General features: G+C 43.2%; 1 protein-coding gene across 1 annotated transcript in view; it reads left to right on the top strand.

The window, feature by feature from the left end:
• Window positions 1-24,415, top strand: part of PRKAG2 (protein kinase AMP-activated non-catalytic subunit gamma 2) — a 357,046-nt gene that overhangs the window by 121,420 nt on the left and 211,211 nt on the right. The window contains exon 2 of the mRNA XM_073581558.1: window positions 23,542-23,613. Within this exon, the coding sequence (XP_073437659.1) occupies window positions 23,542-23,613 (72 nt within the window). The remainder of the gene's footprint in view (window positions 1-23,541; window positions 23,614-24,415) is intronic.

The following is a 24,415-nucleotide window of genomic DNA, read 5'->3' as shown; positions in this document are numbered from 1 at the left end:
ATAATGGTGCAGACAAAGACACTGTGTGCTCTGTAGTCTACTACGCCTCACTGTCCACCTCCTATAGGCATATACTGTGGAAAATCATGCATGACAGAACACGGTGACGCTGGCTGCACCATTATAGTCAGTGGCCCCATCAGTACGCGATCGCCCCAATCCCGTTTTGCAGGGGAGTTCAGACGTAATCTCCGACGGGACCACTGAACGTAGGAGAAAACGCATTGTGAAAGGGTAATTTGTCAGTGTCCACCTACTATGGAATCATCATAATGGGCCTGATGAAGGTCACAGTTCAAGGTCAATGATACAGCAGTACTTTTTTGTCTGCATTTTATTATTTTACCAATAAATCGGATGATCGTGTGCTTGCAAAAAAAAAAAAAACAGATGAAAAAAAACCCCACCTAAACAAGTCTATAGGCTAAGCGCAATCGGTTTTTAACATTGTTATGGGCAGAAGAAGTTTTGCAATTTTTTTTTTGCATACTAGAAAATCACTGGTGAGGACTGAAAAACTGAGCCAACATTGATAAAAATAGGTCCAGTTTTTTTTACGTACATGAAAAAAACAACATCTAAGTGAGGACCTAGGAAGAGTTACCGCACTCGCAGAGGTGTGAGCTTGTGATTTGTAGTGATGTGTGATAACGCCAGCGTGTGTCCGCACACATACAACGCATACATAATCCAGGCTCCTATTACTGTACCTCGCCATTGTGTTAAAAGTAAAAGTGTATTGTTACCACCACTAACACTGACTTTGCTACCTAATATGGTTTCCTTGGTTGTCGCAGGCAGGGCAGCTCAGGAAGAACTTGTGGTCTCTTTGTTTCCTTTATCAAAAATATTTGTTAGAAATGTGATCAAGTTACTAAATACATAGAAACTGTATATATGTATTTATATAGTTTATAACAAGCATTCTGTAAGTGGGGACATAATGACAAGAAAATGCGTGTACAGCCACCCACCGTAGTGACATCTATAGAGATACACAGCAGCACGCCATAGTATTAACCCCCTCACCCCCGGGCCAGTTTCCATTTTTGTTGTTTTTTTTCCCTTCCCTCCTTCCAAGAGCCATAACCTTTTTTATTTTTCCAGTCATGTAGCCGTATGAGGGCTTGTATTTTTTTGCAGGATGAGTTATACTTTTGAATGACACCATTCAATCTCCCACATAGTGTACTGGAAAATGGAAATAAAAATTCCAAGTGCGGTAAAAAAAAAAAAAAGTAATGCCACAATGTTTTTGTTTTTTTTTTGTTTCATTTACCATGTTCAATATATGGTAAAACTGACTTTGCCATATGATTCCTCAGGTCATTATGAGTATGTATTATTATTATTATTATGCATTTATATAGCGCCATTTATTCCATGGCGCTTTACATGTGAAAAGGGGAAATATAGACAAGTATAATAAACATGTGTAAGACAAGGGACACACAAGTACATAAGGAGAGGGGACCCTGCCCGCGAGGGCTCTCAGTCTACAGGGATGTGTGAGGATACAGTAGGAGAGGGTAGAGCAGGTCATGCGGTGGTTCAGTAGACCGAGGATCATTGCAGGCTGTAGGCTTGTCGGAACAGGTGGGTCTTCAGGTTCTTCTTGAAGGTTTCCGTTGATGGTGAGAGTCTGATGTGTTGGGGTAGAGAGTTCCAGAGTATGGGGGAAGCACGGGAGAAGTCTTGTATGCGGTTGTGGGAAGAGGAGATAAGGGGGGAGTAGAGAAGGAGATCTTGAGATGATCGAAGGTTGCGTGCGGGTAGGTATCTAGAGACCATGTCACAGATGTATGGAGCAGACAGGTTGTGGATGGCTTTGTATGTCATGGTTAGGGTTTTGAATTGGAGCCTCTGGGCAATAGGAAGCCAGTGAAGGGCCTGGCATAGGGGGGAGGTTGGGGAATAGCGGGGAGACAGGTGGATTAGTCGGGCAGCAGAGTGTAGGATGGACTGGAGCGGAGCCAGTGTGTTAGAGGGGAGGCCAGAGAGTAGGAGGTTGCAGTAGTCGAGGCGGGAGATAAGAGCGTGCACTAGTGTTTTTGTGGTTTCATGGTTGAGGAATGAGCGGATCCGGGAAATATTTTTGAGTTTGAGGCGGCAGATGGAGGCGAGAGCTTGGATATGTGGTTTGAAAGAGAGCTCAGAGTCAAGGATCACCCCAAGGCACTGAGCGTGCGGGACTGGGGAAAGAAAGCAGCCATTGACATTGATGGATAGGTCTGGTGGAGGGGTAGAGTGAGATGGGGGAAAGATGATGAATTCTGTTTTGTCCATGTTCAGTTTGAGAAAGCGAGCAGAGAAAAAGGCTGAGTAGATGCTAAACAGGTATTGGTTTTTGTTTTGTTTTTTTTACTTAGGTGGTGAAACATAAATTCAGAATTTTGTCAAAAAATGTTTTTTTTCTTCTTTTTGTCATTGTTTTAATTTTAATCGGGCAAAAGGGTGATTTGAACTTCGGTGTTTTTTTGTTTTTTTTAATATTTTATTTTTACTCTTTACAGTATTTAATAGTCCCCTTAAGAGACATGAAGCTGCGATCATGTGATTATTATTATTTATTTACATAGCACCTGTCCTACAACTAGCAGGGATTCAGCACTGCTACGTATAGCAAAACTCGCAATCTCCTGTGAACATCAGCCCGTAACAGCAGACCCCCGGCTGTCATGACAGTCCATTGATGCCCCACAATCACGTGACAGGCGCGCCATTGGGCGGGATCAATGGAGAAAGAAAAGTAGTGTGAAAAAAAACGTGATCACCAAATGTATAGCATACCATAAATAAATCTTTATTAAATGGATTGTCCACTACTGGGACAACCCCTTCTTAAACTCCCAATAAATAAAGCTTATACTCACCTCCCAAGCCAGCGCCGTTCCCACGGAGTCAGCACTCGCTCTCCCCGGGGCTGTGATACATGACGGAATCGCCCAATCAGCGCTGGTGTCACTGTCTCCGCCTTCGGACAAACTGAACATGAAGAAGAAGCCAGGGGGCTGCTGGTGATCACGGACTTCATGTTCAGTTTCTACAAAGGTAGAGACAGTGACGCCAGTGCTGATTGGGCGCCGGGGATCATGTGTCATTCCACTGCATCACAACCCGGGACCGCAAGTGCTGAAACATTATTTTATCGGAGCTGAACATTTAGTTTAGGAAGGGGTTGTCCTAGTAGTAGACCCATTTTTAATGTTCTGGCTTAGGGAAGGAGGTTGTCACTCAGGATTTTACGGTACGTAGCTCCATCCATTCTCCCATTGATGTGGTGAAGTAGTCCTGTGCCCTTAGCAGAGAAACACCCCCAAAACATAATGTTTCCACCTCCATGCTTGACAGTGGGGACAGTGTTCTTTGGGTCATAGGCAGCATTTCTTTTCCTCCAAACATGGCGAGTTGAATTAATGCCAAAGAGATCAATTTTTGTCTCCTCTGACCACAGCACTTTCTCCCAATCACTCACAGAATCATCCAGATGTCATTGGCAAACTTCAGGTGGGCCTGCACATGTGCCTTCTTGAGCAGGGGGACCCTGCGGGCACTACAAGATTTTAAACCTTTACAGCGTAATGTGTTAGAAATGATTTTCTTGGTGACTGTGGTCCCAGCTGCCTTGAGATCATTAACAAGTTCCCCCCTGTGTAGTTTTAGGCTGATCTCTCATCTTCCTCATGATCAAGGATACCCCACGAGGTGAGATTTTGAGATGGTGCCCCAGATCGATTTCGATTGACAATCATTTTGTATTTCTTCCATTTTCTTACTATCTCACCAACAGTTGTCTCCTCACCCAGTGTCTTACTTATGGTTTTGTAGCCTATTCCAGCTTTGTGCAGGTCTATGATCTTGTCCCTGACATCCTTAGAAAGCTCTTTGGTCTTGCCCATGTTGTAGAGGTTAGAGTCTGACTGCTTAATTGAGCCTGTGGACAGGAGTCTTTTATAAAGGTGACTATGTAAGACAGCTGTCCTTAATGCAGGTAACGAATTGATTAGGATCATCTAACTGGTATGTAGGAGCCAGAACGCTTAATGGTTGGTAGGGAATCAAATACTTATTTCTCACTGCAAAATGCAAATAAACTTATATAATTTATACAATGTAATTTCCTGGATTTTATTTTTGATATTCTATCACTCAATATTAAAATTAACCTACCCTTAAAATTATAGACTGTTCATGTCTTTGTCAGTGGGAAAATTTACAAAATCAGCAAGGGATCCAATACTTATTTCCCCCATTGTAGATATTGTTTTACAGATTTCACCATATTTTTATGGTACTAAAATAGTAAAAAAAAAAAAAAAAAAAGATACATCTTTGGTAGCACTGTAATTGTACTGACTGCACAATTAATGCCATAAAAATGAAACCCTGTTTTTCTTCACCATTTCACCGCTTTTTTTTCTAATTTTCTTGTGCACTGTATAGTAAAATCAATGGTGTCTTTCAAAGCTACAATTTGTTCCACAAGAACAAGCCCTCATACAGTTACATAGGTTAACTCAGCCTGCTCCATCCACCATAATAAGGGAATATTCACACATGGCTCACCAGGTGCTTGTTTATAGGCATTTTTGTAAGTCTTATCTCCACCTAACTCCAATCTTGTATGGAGGTGTTTACTGATAACAGAACCTGTTGACACAGTCTTTTCGCTTGGTACAAGAAGACTCTCAGCAGAAGTTCGGGAGGACGCGTGTAGAAGCTTTCCCCGGCTGTGCTCTGAACCTTCAGATGTGACTATGAAGCAGGTAAATAGAAAACCAGCCAACAGCACACAGATGCATAGGATGCACGCTCCAGGGGTCCCGGGGCCCGTCGGGTCCAACAATAGATGCACAATGAAAAGGAAGGAACAGCATCCGCTTCCAGGTGAAAGAAATCTGAAGCTTTTATTCTGCCGTCATCAGATACAACGTTTCGACCCTATTGAGGCCTTTATCAAGCAGGTACTCTTAGACTTCACGTAATAGTCTACAATATAGGGCTATGCGTCGTGTGAAGTTTCAGAAATGGCTCACACAGATGTCTTCTACTAATTAGCCAATTTCTTAGTAGTAAGAGTTAATGTGACAGGTTGCTGTGTTGATGTAAGAGGATCTTCCAGTAGCTCCGATACATTTTTGGCACAGGAATGGGTGGATGGGGCCGCCTTTAATATACAGAGATACCTGAGCCATCCACTTCCCTCTTACTTTACACCATGAGGGGAACTAGGAAACACATGCCGCATTGATGCCTATCTGCCGTAGGCACAATAATGCAAGCAGGAGCCCAGGAAAACAGTGATATTATTCATCCATTGCTTCCTATAGACATTTCCGGCTACCGTGAAGATATCTCCGATCTGTAAGTCAGAACCATATTTTCTTATTCTATCTGGTAACCAGTGTGGGTGGCGTTATAGGACTGGCCATACCGGCTCTTACAGAGTACGCCTGTTACGCCGAGACCGCTGGATCTACAACCACAGGATACTTGTCTTTGTTTTATACAGCTGTCCAGATACTAAATATCTTCATTCTATCTATTAGGCTATGTGCACACGGTGCGGATTCTGCTGCGTTTCCGCAGCGGTTTTGGCCCTGCAGAAACGCAGCAGTTCCGCAGACCAAGTACAGTACAATGAAACCCTATGGGTTTTCAAAAACGCTGTGCTGACGATGCAGTTTTTTCCGCGCGGTTTTGCTGCGGTTTACAAACCGCAGCATGTCAATTGATTGGGCGATTTCCGCAGCGGTTTCACACCTTTAACATAGTAGAGGTGTGAAACCGCAGGGCAAAACCACAGACCAAAACGCAGGAAAGCCGCAGGTCACTTTACCTGCGGTTCCGCGCGGAAAAAAACGCAGGTGAATCTGCAGCGTGTGCACATAGCCTACAGCTGAAAGTGGATATTGTAACAACCCTGCTGGCATCACTGCATGGCCTCCCATCCCCCGCACACCAACTTACTTTCTGCTTCAAGCCATGCTGTGAATTCTGTCTGTTGCCAGCTCTGTGCCTCTGCTCTCCATGTTTCCAGACTGTGTGTATAGGGGGGGCGGCGCCTGAACTCTCTGGTTCTTATGCAGTCAGGGTGCACCTGTGTAATCTGTCCCTTACCAATCACCTGGAGCCCTTGACTATTTAGTTTCGCCACACCCACTGACCTTTGCCTGTGCAATGTCTGTACTCAGTATCTTGCTGCTGAGGAAGCCAGGCCCTGTTCTGTGTATCTCCTTCTCTGTAGGAATACTCTTTGTCTCGCTTTGTATCTTGTCCGCCTGCCAGGAGGCAGAATATCCTGGTCCTTGAGTCTTGTTCCCAGTGCCTTGTCTGTTCTCTGTCCGCCTCCCAGGAGGCAGAATATTCTGGTCCCTGTGTCTTTGTCCCGGTGCCTCTGTCTGAACTCAGTCTTACCTCTGTCTGGCTGTCAGTCTCCTTGTTTGTGGTTCCTTCTCTGCCGTGACTTTCCTTGTGTCCTCGCAGCTTTATCTGTGCATCTGCACCCTCGCAGCTTTATCTGTGCATCTGCACCCTCGCAGCTTTATCTGTGCATCTGCACCCTCGCAGCTTTATCTGTGCATCTGCACCCTAGCCGCTTTATCTGTGCATCTGCACCCTAGCCGCTCTGTCTGCACGGCTCCCTAGCCGCTCTGCCTGCTCCGCACTCCTGCGGCTCTGAAAAGATTTACTCAAGGGTGGATAAAAAAGTGCCACAAGATAAGAGCAGAATGTGCAGCATGAATGATGATACAATGATGATACAATGATAAAGTAAAAAATAATAATAATAACAAATGGCAAAATTTTTGTGAAAAAAATGCCTTTATTAAAATATATTGGCACAACAATTAAGTGCATTAAAATTATATATATATATATATATATAATCATAAAAAAGAAAAAATAATAATAAAATATAAAACCACATATGCGGAATACTTATGTATATTGGAAAACCCGTTCCATAACAAGAAAGGCTTAATTAATAATACAGGTAAAAAAGTGCATAATTATAGTGACACAAAAAAATAAATATTCCACCTGACGAAGGAGATTTTATTTCCGAAACGCGCGTCGGGGCGCGTCATTATATTATCCACATTGCGGTCATTGGCTTACAGGTATATTTTTTTTGGTTTAATAGCACACGCCTTAGGGCGTTTTTTACTTATTTGCACAGCTGCACCTCTGGCACATCTATTAATGTATATTTATTTTTTTGTGTCACTATAATTATGCACTTTTTTACCTGTATTATTAATTAAGCCTTTCTTGTTATGGAACGGGTTTTCCAATATACATAAGTATACCGCATATGTGGTTTTATATTTTATTATTATTATTTTTTCTTTTTTATGATTATATATATATATATATATAATTTTAATGCACTTAATTGTTGTGCCAATATATTTTAATAAAGGCATTTTTTTCACAAAAATTTTGCCATTTGTTATTATTATTATTTTTTACTTTATCATTGTATCATCATTGTATCATCATTCATGCTGCACATTCTGCTCTTATCTTGTGGCACTTTTTTATCCACCCTTGAGTAAATCTTTTCATATACACCGGATGGTCTGCCATCCTTTTCTTGGGAGATTGGTTCAATCACATTTTTTTATATATTTATATCTTTATTTATATTAATGTGATTATTACACTTTATATTAGTATTTTGTGTGTTTGTATTTTTTCTCCTTGTCTACTCCTGCGGCTCTGCCTGCTCCGCACTCCTGCGGCTCTGCCTACCTGCACCTCCTGTGTGAACAGGTCCAGATCCTGTTCCAGCTTACACCACTCCCTCCTGCCTACACCTGCTGTGTGAACAGGTCCCTACCTGCTCCTTCTCATACCGTGCCCGCCTGTCCTGTGTCTCCAAGCCGTGCCCGCCTGTCCTGTGTCTCCAAGCCGTGCCCGCCTGTCCTGTGTCTACAAGCCGTGCCCGCCTGTCCTGTGTCTCCAAGCCGTGCCCGCCTGTCCTGTGTCTCCAAGCCGTGCCCGCCTGTCCTGTGTCTCCAAGCCGTGCCCGCCTGTCCTGTGTCTACAAGCCGTGCCCGCCTGTCCTGTGTCTACCTGTCTAGCCTACTTGTCACTCGCACCTGTCCAGGTGTCCTGTTCCCGAGTGGGATCAGCAGCCACAGCCAGACACCACCCTGGAGTGGCACCCGGCAGCTACCTGCCGCACAAGCCTGACCTCACCATCAGAGGCTCCAGTGAAGACCAAGGTAGCTGCCGTAGTTACGCCCCTTCCAGGGTAGTCTGGTTTGTGGCACAGTTGGGCCACAACCCCCCGGCTCGCGCCATTCAGCCAAGGCGCGAGCGTGACAGTTATTGTATATTTGCTCTTTTCTTTCAGGGAAAATATAGCTTCACATGGTGAATTGCCCATAGAGTTCCACCTAAAACGACGGGGTCACTGTATACGACATGACACAATGTTAAAAGCCAACTGCATCATATCCTAAACTCGTACAGTGTCCCGGATTATATACGACGGGAGGCAAAATGGGCAAAAATAAACAATCACGTTTTTTTTCCATAATGATCGTACAGAAAGTGAATGATTGAGAACGTCATCAGTCATAGTTATGTAGGACAGAGTTAAGTAGGACTGAAATATAAGACAAAATGGGTGGATGAAACAGGGGAGAGGATAGAAAACAGCAACAACATTTTCACACAAGATGCTGTACATGTTTACTAGATTCAATACCAATTTACATAATGGATACTTTACTGAACCAATTAAATGGTTATTGCAATCTCAACGATGGGTATAATTGGAAAGTTCTATGTAAAAACAAGCAATTTTCCAATTTGCTCCTTATTAAAATTCTGTACCTATACCCTGCTATGTGAATGTTACTATTTTGATTGCTAGCTGCGTGTTGTCTAGGTTGCCGACCACCATTGCAGTCCAGCAGTGGTGGCTAAACATGCGCAGTGTTTATAACCTCTTTGACTATAGAGCTTTTAAAGGGAGCTCTCATGTAAAATAACACTATTAACTTGCAGATATGGGGTTAGTCTGCAGATTAATAGGGTTCTGACACCACGCAGTGCCGGCACTGAGAGCCCCACTGCTGGGAGGAAATGAACTTTATTCCCTTTGGGAGCATTTGACTTCCAGTAATAGGGGCGGCACCGGCATGGTTTAATCACTGCTGAGTGTATAGAGAGCAGCGGCTTTAACTGTGCCCCCGAAACTGACTGACAGCCGGCCCTAATGCTGAGCTGCTGTCAGTCAGTGCCGAGGGTGTGGCTAGAGCTACTGCTCTCTATACACTGGGCGGTGATTAAATCCATGCCAGTGCCACCCCTATGAATGAAAGCCAATCACTGCCGGTTAGTAAAGTTTATTTCCTCCCAGCAGAGGTGCTCTCTGACCCCATATCTGCAAGCTAATAGTGTTATTGTACATGACAGCTTCCCTTTAAAAAGGTTTATAAACACTGCCCTCGAATGCTAATTTGTTTCTGGGGCTGTGGGACAGAGAGGTAGCCCAGAATTTTGAAGATATTGGTGCTGCGATCTCACGGTCTCAATATATTGACGACATACTGTTTTTTTTTTTTTGGCAGGGTTCGGAGGCGTCATTGAACTCTTTTCAATGACACCTCCAAACCCTGACAAATTTTGACTAAAATAGCGGGTGCAGCAACAGTAACCCAGCATGCCTCTCTCAGCAACCATAAGCTATGACATATTTGAGGACTCGGATCCTAAAGTCTCTTCTTGTCACGCTCGCGCCTTGGCTGAATGGCGCGAACGGGGGGTTGTGGCCCCACTGTGCCACAAACCAGACTACCCTGGAAGGGGCGTGACTACGACAGCTACCTCGGTCTTCACTGGAGCCTCTGATGGTGAGGTCAGGCTTGTGCGGCAGATAGCTGTCGGGTGCCACTCCAGGGTGGTGTCTGGCTGTGGCTGCTGGTCCCACTCGGGGACAAGTCACTTTGACAGAGGCTAGACAGGCAGGCAGGTAGACACGACAGGCACGGCTGAGACACAGGGCAGGCGGGCACGGCTTGGAGACACAGGACAGGCGGGCACGGCTTGGAGACACAGGACAGGCGGGCACGGCTTGGAGACACAGGACAGGCGGGCACGGCTTGGAGACACAGACAGATTGGTGTGGTATGAGAAGGAGCAGGTAGGGACCTGTTCACACAGCAGCTGTAGGCAGGAGGGAGTGGTGTATGCTGGAACAGGATCTGGACCTGTTCACACAGGAGGTGCAGGTATGGATATAGGCAGGAAGGAGTGGAATATGAAGGAACAGGTTTGGACCTGTTCACACAGGAGGTGAAGGTAGGCAGAGCCGCAGGAGTGCGGAGCAGGCAGAGCCGCAGGAGTGCGGAGCAGGCAGAGCCGCAGGAGTGCGGAGCAGGCAGAGCCGCAGGAGTTCGGAGCAGGCAGAGCCGCAGGAGTTCGGAGCAGGCAGAGCCGCAGGAGTTCGGAGCAGGCAGAGCCGCTGGAGTTCGGAGCAGGCAGAGTAGCTAGGGAGCCGTGCAGACAGAGCGGCTAGGGAGCCGTGCAGACAGAGCGGCTAGGGTGCCGTGCAGACAGTGCGGCGAGGGTGCAGATGCACAGATAAAGCTGCGAGGGTGCAGATGCACAGATAAAGCTGCGAGGGTGCAGATGCACAGATAAAGCTGCGAGGGTGCAGATGCACAGACAGGGAGGACACAAGGAAAGACACGGCAGAGAAGGAACCACAAACAAGGAGACTGACAGACAGAGGTAAGACTGAGTTCAGACAGAGACACCGGGACAAAGACTCAAGGGCCAGGATATTCTGCCTCCTGGCAGGCGGACAGAGAACAGACAAGGCACTGGGAACAAGACTCAAGGGCCAGGATATTCTGCCTCCTGGCAGGCGGAGAAGGTACAAAGCGAGACAAAGAGTATTCCTACAGAGACCTACAGTGGGAGTGGCGAAACTAAATAGTCAAGGGCTCCAGGTGATTGGTAAGGGACATATTACACAATTGCACCCTGACTGCATAAGAACCAGAGAGTTCAGGCGCCGCCCCCCCTATACACACACTCAGGAAACATGGAGAGCAGAGGCACAGAGCTGGCAACAGACAGAATTCACAGCATTGCTTGAAGCAGAAAGTAAATTGATGTGTGGGGGATGGGAGGCCATGCAGTGATGCCAGCAGGGTTGTTACACTTCTTAGCATAACCACTCTTCAATTCATTTCTATGGTAGTTTCATCAGTCTCCTTATAGGTAAAGGAGTGAAAGGAGCAGTGGTCCTGCATGGGCGAGCATTCACGTTGGGAGCTTTGGAACCCCCGCTTTCAGAATCCATGAGTATCCAAGAGGTCTCAGCCCAGCAATCATTTATTACCTAGTTTAGGAATACAATATAACTGTATTTAGGAAACTTCAATAAAGTCCATGATTGCTGCGTGGCAATAAGCTGTTGTGGAGTGATAATGTGGCTGTTGACCTTTTATTCGGAGTGTGAGTCACCCCTCAATGTACCCCACTCGACCCTCAATTGATCACCGCAGGTCTTTTAGCCCACACATGACATGCAAACTTTTTCGGGTGAATTGCCATCATTGTAACACATGGGCATAGTGGAGTGAGAGAAGCCCTTAGTTGGCTTTTCTCTGCACTGGTCTACAGTGGAGGTGCCATAATATTGCTCTCATTTAACTGAAAGTCTTCTCGGATACATGAATGTTGGGAGTTTCTCTCTGATGTTCTAACGCTGCAGTGATGAATCACGGTCCGTGTATGTGTGGTTGGAATGATCAAGTATATTTTCTGTGCTTGTGATGAATAATCTGTTATTATGACGCCTACAGAGATGAGAACCTTTTATTTTCTTTTAACTTATCATGATTCATATGAGAGAAGTAATGCAAAATAACTTTGGAGGCTCATGAAGGTCACACACTCCTGCTGCAGCTTAAAGAACTTTGTCGGCTCTATTCCTGAGGACAGCTTTCTCTTCGCTGGCCCTGACGTGTGGTTTTCTACAGATCATGAAGATCAGGTTCTTTGGAACACACAGTACGCTTATAAATGCTTGTTTTTAATGGTGCTTTGGTTTTGTTTTGACAATTGTAAGGTCTGAGGTTTCTGAATGATATGAACCAAAACAGATGAGACATCCATTGACTTGATGACCTGCGTTAAACTTTTGCCTTTCCACCTATGCTATATTACTGTGTGCCGACATGACTGGTTATGTATAATTAATGAAATAATAATCATAACATGCAATAATTGATGTGTTTTCCAGTAGAATTTTGACTTTTTTTTTAGCCTTTGTTACATCTCATTTCTAACATGTCGACATTACTTTGTTGTCAGCAGATTGTGTTGTTTTCGGTGGGATCTGCTGACAATTCAGCTGCCAGGCAGACACCACATTCAGTCTTGAAAAATAAAGAAATTAAAAATGGCCTGTTACCATAAAAACATAAACAAGATTTTTCTCAAATATATGTCATTAGCTAACCAGTTGAATTACGGCAGAATTATAGGGATGCAGATTTTTTTTTATTTTAGCAGAGTGATCAGAAAATTAGGGGAGATTCTCTTCTTGGGGAGATTCTATCTGTAAGGGGGAGCGGAATCTACACAGCATCTGAAAAGCAATGCGGGGTTTTCTACTAACTTCTAGCAGGACTTTGTTTCATCTGCCTCTTTTTGTTAACTCCCTGGTCCTTGGAATTTAATGGGAGAATCATTTCAACTAAATTCACCAAAACAGAATAAACAAAATAGTAAATTAATTCAGTGATGCATTCCAATCGGCTGTGAATCAACAACTTCCAAATCAGGTCAAAATGTACTCAGGGATGATTTTAGACAAAGTGGGGCCCTAAATACTCACATAATGCACCATCACACTCAAACATCTACATGCTCTGAGTTCAGACCATTAAATGAGTGCAATCAACAATATTGAAGCCGTTCGGTGCTTGTTTCCCGGCCTCTTTATACACAAAGAATGATGGGCACAGAACAATCACTATTAGATCAGTCTGTGCTATTCCAGTACCCAGTCTGCTGCTGCAGAGTGAAACACTTGTCATGTGGCAGTAGATTTGTTCCAGTGTTCTAGATCTCACACTTTGCACTGATGAGGGGCAGCACCCTGAAACACCATCTCTGCAAATTTAGATTCTGGTTTGGCTTTTATCCTAATTGATAAGGCTCGTTAAAGGGTCAATATTGACTTTTAGGATTGCTCCTTTCAATAGGTGGCACTAGAGCTCAAGTCCTCTTCCTCTGTGAAGAGGCAATTTGCATACTTTGGGTGCTGTGAGTTAGAAGATGTAATACATTGCATGTGCATACACTGAGGATTCATAAATGGGCATTGTAATTTGTACTCTGCTGCCATCTTCTGGTCAATGTATAAATGGTAGGTGATAGCCTCACAACAAGCTGCCATAGAAATAGCTCACTTCACACACTTCCTGTGAGCTGGTTTAAAGAAGCACTTCCATTAAAATTTTTATACTCTTAAAGGCAACCCACTACCAGTTTTTTTCACCTATAAACTATGCTCATCACATTTAAGATAATAAGAATAAGGATCCTGAAACCGCAACCTCTTTATATCCTGAGACTTGCCCTTGCATGTCTCAGAGAAAGTGTTTTATACTTGTACTGGTCCGGTCTGGTGGATGTTTCCAAATTGTGATCAGCGCCACCTCGGTCCCTTCAAACGCCGCTCTGGTCCCTTTAAACACTCTACTAACTACCTACGCAGCGGAACCATTGGCTGTTCAATACGGCACAGTGAGGCGCGTTTGTGCAACTCTCTGATTCCACTGCACAGGCGCAAGACTTTGGGCACTACATGGTGTGGATGAGAAATTATTGTAAAATTTTGTAGAATGTGTGACATATTGTAGTAAGAAGAAGAAGTCACAAAAAAGGTTAAAGGGAACCTGCCACCAGTTTGGTCATATATCAAGTAAAACTATCACCTTATTCAGCGCCTGTGCTGCATTCCATAAATGGTTGTATAACCCCCTGACTGCCCCTTTATACCCCCAAAAACTTTTTAAAGTTCTCCTGCGCTGCATGGTAATCCGGTTGGTACTGTCCGATGAGTGTGGTTTCGGACCTCGCCATCCCTCCCCCGTCTGCTGCTTGCTGGCCTTCTTCTTTTACTGACGTGGATGACACCTTGCGTCGTCCACATTTCCTGGCAAATCTCACGCCTGCGCACAGAAATTGTGGCTCGCGCATGCGTAGTATGCTTTCCCCTACTACGGGCCTATTCACCCTTATGTTTTTGGCTCTGCCCATAGTCACATAGATACATAGGTTGAAAAAAGACATTTCTCCACCAGTGATACATTCTCTGTTGCTAGATTATTTATAACCCACAATCTCATTTATTGTGAGGAAAAGTATCGAGCTCTTTTTTAAATGCTGTTGTAGTTATAGCCATTACTACCTTTCATGGTGAGACATTCCATAGTCTGACTCAGTGTCAGACTGTACAACATTGGGCCCACCAGAGGATTTGATTCTGAGGGCCCACCTTTCTCCCCCACTCAAGACACCCAATGCAGCTGCAAGGTTTGCACTATGAACTCTCCTGAAGAAGAAGCCAGGGCCCACCGGAGGATTCTCCGGTTCTCTGGTGGGCCAGTCCAACCCTGGTGACTGCTCTTACTGTAAAGAATCCTTTCCTGTTTAGCTGTCAGCCCAGCCAGAGCCCATTGTAAATGTGTACACTGACCTGAAGAGGGCTGTACACAAGAGAGGCCATTGCAATCTGACAGATTTGGAGCATTACAACAAGAAAGAGTGGGCAAAGATTGACACTTCTAGATGCTGATAGGATCTTACCCAAAAAGACTGAATGCTGTCAAATTCATAGGGTACTTGCATATTTATGCAACATCAATACTTTAGTCATTTCTTTTTGCACCGAAAAAAGTTTTCAGTTTTTTTTTTCAATGGTCTTGTACAGATTATGGATGACTATAAAAGTGAAAAATGTTCTGAAATGATTTTTTTTTTGGTATTACTTTTTACATGACTTTAACCTGGCATTTTATCGGGGGTGTAGAAGTTTATATCCACTGTACATATCAGAAGAAAGGTCTAGATGCAGTCCTGGTAATCGCAGCACCGTCCTGTACTAGAGATGGGCAATACACCCTCTGCAAGGACACCGATTTAGTCATGTCCATAGCGGTCATAGCCACTGGAGATCAGTGCCAGTGATAAGTACCACCCTACATAGCATGCTGGTGGGACGCCACTTCAGTAGGTGTAAGTGCAAAATGCAGTGAAAAGTAGCTATATCGTGATGGAGACTTTTGAGACTCCGGGATATGATATATTATGCTTTGTATATGTGTTATTTGTGTATTATATCACGTACTGTGAGGGTATGTAATGATATTAGTATTTAGAATGAACTATGTTTCTCATATCCAAGTTCGCCGTAGAATAACAAAGAGATAAAATCTCCAGTCATAACAAGCACAGGCTGTAAATCTAGGAGCGTTAATATGAATTTCTTCTTTTCCTCGTGTAGTGTAGCTGCGGGTGTTTTGCTGAAGGCCACGGACAACAAACATGTTTTATCTGAAAATTCCTGTTGTATGTTTTCATTACATGTGCCAGTGTTTGTGCGCAGAGACAAGAAACAATGTAGGCCAACAACAAACATTAGTGAGAGTTGACAGCAAATATTCTAGTAAGAGTTACTCAACTTGGGTAGAGGTCGCCTGTTCTCCCAACACCTGTGGTTTCTTTTTTGCTCCTTTGAAAACCAGTATTTGCTTCTCCTCTTCCTGCAAATAATATACTTTTTTCCATACCTAATATGGATCAGCCCCAGTTTATCCAGAGTCGAAATGCTTATAGGGAGAGTGGGTTGGGGGGAGGTCACGGAGAACTCTACTCACGTCGCCCCATTGGACCCTGGATTGGTTTGGGTCCGATAAATGTGCACATCCCTGGTGGAGCTGTGTTCTTGATCTCTCCAATCAGCTGATTGTTAGGTTATTGAAAGTTCCATCCCCTCCAATCTGATATTGTTGACCCTCTGATATTGAAGTGGAGCTGAACCCCCATAACCATCACTGATGTCTCCCCTTCTATTGAATAGCAACTCAAAAATAGCTTGGACTGTTATTAGCCATATTGTGTCAGCCTGTAAGCATTCATCGACTTTGTATACTGTAGTTTGATTGGAGTGCTCGACAGCGTGAGCAGAGCATGCCCATATAATGCAGTAAGAGATAAGCCAGCACCCATCTTTCTTGAGAAACTCTTACTTTATTCTTTACGTGCTAAAACCACTGAACACAGATCCTCAAATATTGACGGGATTCGGAAGTAAACCTCCTTATGAATGGGGAAACTTACTTCCGAAACGCGTCTGTGCTTGAGGATCTGTGTTCAGTGGTTTCGGTACTTTGAGTTTCTCAAGGAGGACGGAGTGGTGGCTTTTCTCTCAATGAAGGTCACATTGTTTTATGCAACATCATGTTTAGAAGGATTGTCTAGGCTTAGGATATTGAATAGGAGCTGAGCTGCAGCACCCCGGAGTAGCTACTACAGTGTATAGAGATGTTTTGTTCTACCTGTGTTTACATCTGGTGACCACCGGAGCTGAAGACAGCTGATCAGTGGGAATGTCAGAACCCCACCAAGCTGATATTGATGACATATCCCAAAGTCATCTTTACCGTATGGATAGGTCATAAATATCATAATATCATATGACCCGTTGAAGCGCTTGGACAGCGCGAAATGGCCGTTGTCAGCTCTCTTTGCACTCCCGACATCACTCCCCCGGCCGACATGTGATACATGTGCCAATAAACCAGCGATTATTTCACCACCTCGTTGAGTGCAACCTTTTCTCTCTTTGGACTTATAAATATCATAAACCTGTATAAGCCCTGATTGATTATATTTGGGGATGTGCTGCCTGGATAAGCCCTGGTTGTATTTGAGGATGTGCTGCCTGGATAACCCTTGATTGATTGTATTTTGGGATGTACTGCCTGTATAAGCCCTGGTTGATTGTATTTGAGGATGGAAACCATCATACATATAGTAATATAGCAATAATTATATGTAAAGAGTTAATAGTTTGACTATGAGGGAGTTTGCCCTTCGAATAACACAGAAACACTTTATTTGTGCCAGGTGACAGTATGGCCGGTTTCCAGGACATTAAGGTTGGTGTTTGCTACTAACAGAACAAAGTTCAGGAATTTCATGAAAGCTGTCCTGAATCCTAATAGCACCATTAATATTACAAACTCCGGACTGTAAGCGGCACAGGTTTCCTACTTGTCATAGACACTTTCCGAGTCATCACAATACATCACTGCAGGTGTCACTGGTTGGCGCCTCCTAAAATCTATGTAAACATATTGGGTTGATCGAGCTGTTAGTGCAAAATTAGACTGGATCATTATCATATGCAGCAAATTGATAAAAATAAGTTTGCTGTTTTAATAAATGCCTTTATCCTGTTAAGTCTAAAATTACCCTATCAGTTTCCTTACTTTGGTCCTCTAGGTTATGCCAAGTTCTGATGCAATTGGCCTCCTTACCTGCCTGAATCAACAGTGGCTTTCCTGATTTGTAAGCCTAATGCAACTTCGTTGTCGTGGCACGTCGCATTGATGATGTTGCGCCAGGCCCACTAATCACAAGATACGCCGAGGCTTCGTCCAGTAGGTGGGAAGCGGCTGGCAGGGCTGCCGTCCAGAGGCCACAGACTACTGATGTGCCTGTTACACCAGGATCCTTCAAATCAATTATCTCTTTCCCACAATTTAGGCCACATCCCCTTCCCTGTAGTTTACGCTCCATTGTTGATCATATAAAAAAATTAGTCTAAAACCCAATAAATGTGGTACAAGGTATGTAACACTTTTTTTTGCTAAAATTGGCCCAGAAAGCTGGCGCATTTACATGTACCAATGGTCAGCAGGGGCAGTGTGCATGACTTTTCAATTGGGCAATCATTGTGATATAAAAGACCTTTAAACCAGGCCTTGTCACCAGCTCAATAGCAGCTAGGTTTTTGCTCTTATTTTATTCCCACTGTCCTCCTAAGTATCCTGTTTATTTTTATATCCCCCATGTGGGTCCAGAGATATAGGCCTTGGCATTTAATGCTAATTTTTATGGTATTTTATAAGAAGGCGGGGCTTGCAGGGTAATTAGGCAGAAAAGCCTAAAGACACCCCCCCAAATAAGTCTGTAAGCCACGCCTCCTTGTAATGACTATAAATATTAGGACTCAATGAAAATGCCCTTTTCTCTGCAACCGTATGGTTGAATTAAAAAAACAAACCAAAAAACGAATAATCAGTGAAGCAGTGGGAATAAAGTAAGAGCAATATCTGGCCAGTTTTTATATCATCTTTAATATCAATATCTTCTAAGGGAAGGATTAAAATCCACTGCGCCATTTATAAGATATCCTACCTTATACACTGTGCCAGGCTCCAGGAGATGTGGCATTGAGTATCACAATTCCCTGAGCTCTGCACAGAACGATTCTTCTGTGGTTTAGGAAATCCCAGTCCTTGTCTGGTACATAAACCATAAACTTGTTACCGCCATGAAATCTATCCTGTACCACTCTTAGTCCACACATTGTCAACTTACTCCACAAATTGCCAACTTTTTTTCTACTTATATGTATTTCTTCTCTCCCATCTTAGCTCCCAGTCCTTGGATATCTTCCATAACACTGTGTTGCATGGGTGGCATGTGGCATGTCCATGTCCTGCTCTTTAGGCCTCATTCAGGCATTTCATTTTCCTGATAGAACACATACGGTAGCCACTATTCTCTGTTAACATGTCCATATTTTTTAGCAAACCGAATGGCTGGCAAAAAATAATGGACACGTCTGCTTTCAATCATCATGGATAAAAATTATCCTTATCAGTCTCTGGGTCTGAGAAAATGACGAAGGGCACAAGGTTGTCTTCAGCGTGCAGCCCATGTACTATCCGTCATTAACATTTTAACAATTAGGAGAAGCTTCGTAATTAGTTTTTTCCATGCATCCCTGATGAAAATTGAGGGGAAAAAAATGACACACTGACCCAATACTGATGAAACTGATCCGAAACACTGATAACACAATAATGGTAAAACACTGACACATGTCCCAAACACTGATGAAACTAGGATCAGAAATACTGAAGGTAAAAAACTGACCCAAGGACCAAACGCTGATGAAACTAGGATCAGAAACACTGATGGCAAAAAACTGACCCAAGGACCAAACGCTGATGAAACTAGGATCAGAAACACTGATGGCAAAAAACTGACCCAAGGACCAAACGCTGATGAAACTAGGATCAGAAACACTGATGGCAAAAAACTGACTCAAGGACCAAACACTGATGAAACTAGGATCAGAAACACTGATGGCAAAAAACTGACCCAAGGACCAAACGCTGATGAAACTAGGATCAGAAACACTGATGGCAAAAAACTGACCCAAGGACCAAACGCTGATGAAACTAAAATCAGAAACACTGATGGCAAAAAACTGACTCAAGGACCAAACACTGATGAAACTAGGATCAGAAACACTGATGGCAAAAAACTGACTCAAGGACCAAACACTGATGAAACTAGCATCAGAAACACTGATGGCAAAAACTGACACTGATGAAACTCAGACCTTTTTTTGTGCAGAATAAAAATCATCGCCATCTAAATAAGATGTTTTATGAATTCCTCTCTGTGACCATCAGTATGAGACTGGACATTCTGATTAAAGAGGCAGAAAATGACATGACAGAGAGGCAGGAGGACCCATCTGGGGCAGGAGATGGCATCACACAGCCACTAACTGCAATCTTATTGTCTTTCATTCATGATTACAAAATGCAGCTCCTATGTTACTTTCTTCCAAGTTAATTTACGTAACATTGTTGATTGCTTTGGTGCTATTTTTTTTAACCAAGTCAAAAATGGAAAAAAAAAGAAAAAAGGGTCTTTGAAAAAACAGGACCAATAAGACCAAATATTCTGGAAAGGCAGAAATAAATCACCAAATGGGAGTGGAAGTTTTCTGGCACCAGCTCTTCTTACTCGCAAGATTATTTTCCTACATACTGAGCGGATCATCCAAATGCAGAAATAATTGGCGGTGCAAACCTTAGTGATAAATCAGTGTAATCGAAGTAGAAAGCTAGAAAAATGGCACTCACCAAATTCTTGCAAAAATAAGTATCTTTAATCCATTAGGGATACAAACATGCCGGTAGGCAGGGAGTGAGCGGGGAGATTGTGCAGGACTGCGGGTCCAAATCTGGATCCATAGAAGTGCTCAGACAGCATGAAATGGCCGTCATTTGTATCTAATGGATTAAAGAAACGTATTTTTGCAAGAATTTGAGTGACATTTTTTATACTTTTCTTCTTGAATGACACTGAAATATTCTGAAAAGGCTCAGGGTCGGTTATTAAAAAAAAAAAAAACCTATACTCCTGGTCAAGCGCCACTCCTCCGCAATCACTTCTTTGTCATATGCTGGTTTTGGGGTATCAACAAGCAGAGGGGGCTGCCACTCTCACATTCCATCTCACATTCCATCAGTGCTGGCTTTTTCCACTAGGACAGAATTAGAAGACTCCAGACAATCAGTGGCCTCTGATTGTCTAAAAAATTTGATCCCACATTTTTTGAGCCAGTTCATTTTTTTCTGTCGATATTTTTTTTTTTTTTTTGGGTATTATGCTGCTCTGGACCGATTCAGAATTTTATCATTGGGGAAAACTCCTTAAACGTTGAATAAGGTATAAGGAGTAATATCACCTGACATCTTCAGTTTATGCTAACTTGTTGCCAATCCACCATATTAGAATGAGAATAAAATGTGCAGTCAAGGACAAACTTATGATTTTATCATTCACTGTTCAGTCACTACACATATTTATACCAGGCTAATGTTTCCGTTGTGTATCAGCCCCCAGAGGACAAATCATGGTGCTAACCTGCAGAATTGGGGATCAAACTACTTGTATAAAGCCCGGTACACAAGAGCATATTTCATGGTCTACACACGGACCACAATAAAGGCCCGGTACACAAGAGCATATTTCGTGGTCTACACACGGACCACAATAAAGGCCCTGTACACAAGAGCATATTTCATGGTCTACACACGGACCACAATAAAGGCCCGGTACACAAGAGCATATTTCATGGTCTACACACGGACCACAATAAAGGCCCGGTAAACAAGAACATGTTTCATGGTCTACACACGGACCACAATAAAGGCCCGGTACACAAGAGCATATTTCATGGTCTACACACGGACCACAATAAAGGCCCGGTACACAAGAGCATATTTCATGGTCTACACACGGACCACACTAAAGGCCCGGTACACAAGAGCATATTTCATGGTCTACACACGGACCACAATAAAGGCCTGGTACACAAGAGCATATTTCATGGTGTACACACGGACCACAATAAAGGCCTGGTACACAAGAGCATATTTCATGGTCTACACACGGACCACAATAAAGGCCCGGTACACAAGAGCATATTTCATGGTCTACACACGGACCACAATAAAGGCCCGGTAAACAAGAACATGTTTCATGGTCTACACACGGACCACAATAAAGGCCCGGTACACAAGAGCATATTTCATGGTCTCCATAAAGAACCGCAATACCTGGTCTGGTGGAAGGTTTCCTGACCGATAATTACAGCCTCATATATGTCTATGAGGCATGAAGTTCGGGTCGGGAAACTAGTGGTCCATGTATGGACTGTAAAATACACTTATAAACACAAACACAATTTTCTAGTAGTTTGACACTGCTAAAAGAAAAAGCATAAGTAAAAAGACAGCATCAGGTATCTGTTAGTGTTTTTCCTACAAGTCAATACTTGTAGTAAATAAGAGGCATCCTAGGGGCCACATTCTTCATGTTTTATAGTTCAGAAGAACGCAGGGAAGTGTAACAAAAATGTCATCGTTACCGCATACGTCATATAAACACGTGATACAAAACTATGAAAGAAGCTATGACAGAGGATTGTGATACTATAAACACAAGAATGAAAATCTCGCAACACAAGTCCGTCCAGGATTATGGATCTTACGTACTTCGGCTGTGTCTTTTGACCAAAATATGTTTATGGAACAATATACTGTATTAAATCAGTTGATGGAATAGTACTCAGCGTGCCTTCATAGTACTCGTCATTTTCTGGCACAGTGACTCAGATATATTACGAGATAAATACATGACACGCTTCTATAATCAGGATTTGTAATGGTACGTAGAAATAGTAAACTGTAGTAGTATCCACATAATAGAATAATTCCCTTTAATAAGGATATTCTTAACAGATGGCAGCTTAAAGCTAGAATATTGTCCTGCTTTCTGATCAATGAGGTCCTAATGGTTAGTCCAGTAGACTGCTAGAAGGAAGTAGAGCTCCTTATGAATATTGTCCTGTCCTCCAGGTGCTACGTAGGTCATATACAGTATGTCTGATCGGTTAGGCTCCCAATCAGACATATATGACACCAGGCACCCCGGCCGATCAGCTGTTCTCAGTGTCGACAGTGGCCGGAACTGCTCGATTTCGGAGCTTCTCCATCTTCAGGTAGTGGCTGTGGCAGGGTGCTACACATCTGCCTTCTATTCAAATCAATAGGAGGCGGATGTGCAGTACCCAGCCGCGGACACTCTATGAGTAGACAGAGCAGCTCTGTTAACAAGATGCCAGGTGTCAGACCCCAACTGATCGGACATTGATGAGCTATCCTAAGGATAGCTCATCAATGAAAATGTAGTGGACAACCTCTTTAAACATTACGTCAATTGCAACTCATATTATGTAGTTTACATTATAAATTGCTCTATATGCAACAAAATGTACGTGGGTGGCACCTCTGATAAATTAAAAGTACGAATTTCAGAACACCTCACTGACATAACTAGCACAACTAGCAATACCCACAATATACAGTATCTCATGCATCCAAGTTAATAGATCCAATAGGAGAGGACACCAGTGAAGACTGCTCCTCACTCCTGCACTCAAGCATTTTGTACCTATAACTTACGTATCCGAGTTCCCGATTGTTTAAACATGCGTAGGGAAGTCATGTTTCATTATTGACTTTAATTGACTTCATATGTATATTGTTATATGCATTTCCTTATTCAATTTATTGTTTCTTATTTGATTTAATTCTTCTGATTCATTTCACTTATAGATTTGCATATCCCATGACTTTCCATCACGTGTGGGTCACATGATTTGTTTCATCTGTACCTAATTCCTCAATCTGCCGTCTAAAGTGTCCATGTACAAGTATTTACACACTATAAAACTATTGCCAGCAACTATAGAGATCAGTCTGATTGTTCACATTATCAAAGTTTGAAAAGTTAACTTTATGTCGCAATGTGATTCCTAGTGACATATCTGGGATTAGGTTCTTTATTTCTTAGATTTACTTGTCAGTGTTATAAAAGTGTTTATTTTTCACCTTTCAGGATCTTAGCTCCTTTGCTATGCCCTTTTTGGATGGAGACTTGGACAGTTCAGAGAAAAATGCTTCTCGCAAGGTATGTGCAGTGCGAAAATACATTTATTTAGAGTGAGTGGCATGTAAAAGTTTGGGCACCCCTGATCAAAATTACTGTTACCGTGAACAGATAAGCGAGTTGAAGATGATATGATCTCTAAAAGGCACAAAGTTAAAGATGACACATTTCCTTTGTATTTCAGGCAAATATACTGTATATATGGCTGATGCAAAGGCTTGGTCACCCTTGGAGATTTATGAACTCAGATAACTTTGACCAAGGTTTCAGACCTTAAAGGGAATCTGTCACCCCTTTTTTTGGACTATGAGCTGCCGGCACCGACATCAGGGGCTTATCTACAGCATTCTGTAATGCTGTAGATAAGCCTCCGTTGTAACCTGAAAGAGAAGAAAAATGAGTTAGATTATACTCACCCAGGGGCGGTCCGTTCTTGGTCCGATGGGTGTTGCGGTCCGGCGCCTCCCATCTTCATACGATGCTGTCCTCTTCTTCCCTTCCTGTTGTCGCTCCTGCGCAGGCGCACTGCTCTGCCCTGTTGAGGGCAGAGCAGAATACTCTGGACTCTGCTCTGCCTTCAGTAGGGCGGAGCCATGCGCCTGCGCTGGAGCCACGACAGGAAGGGAATAAGAGGACGGCATCGTATGAAGATGGACCGGACGCCACGGTGAGTATAATCAAACTCTTTTTTTTCTTATCTTTCAGGTTACATCGGAGTCTTATCTACAGCATTACAGGATGCTGTAGATAAGTCCCTGATGTCAGTGCCGGCAGCTCATAGTCCAAAAAAAGGGTGACAAATTCCATTTAATTAGCCTGTTAG

The sequence above is a fragment of the Dendrobates tinctorius genome, unplaced genomic scaffold, assembly GCF_039654945.1.
Source record: "Dendrobates tinctorius isolate UK_male_01 unplaced genomic scaffold, ASM3965494v1 ptg000070l, whole genome shotgun sequence".
Classification (NCBI taxonomy): domain Eukaryota; kingdom Metazoa; phylum Chordata; class Amphibia; order Anura; family Dendrobatidae; genus Dendrobates; species Dendrobates tinctorius.
Note: the sequence above shows the minus strand (reverse complement) of the source record. Positions and strands in the feature narration are given on the sequence as shown.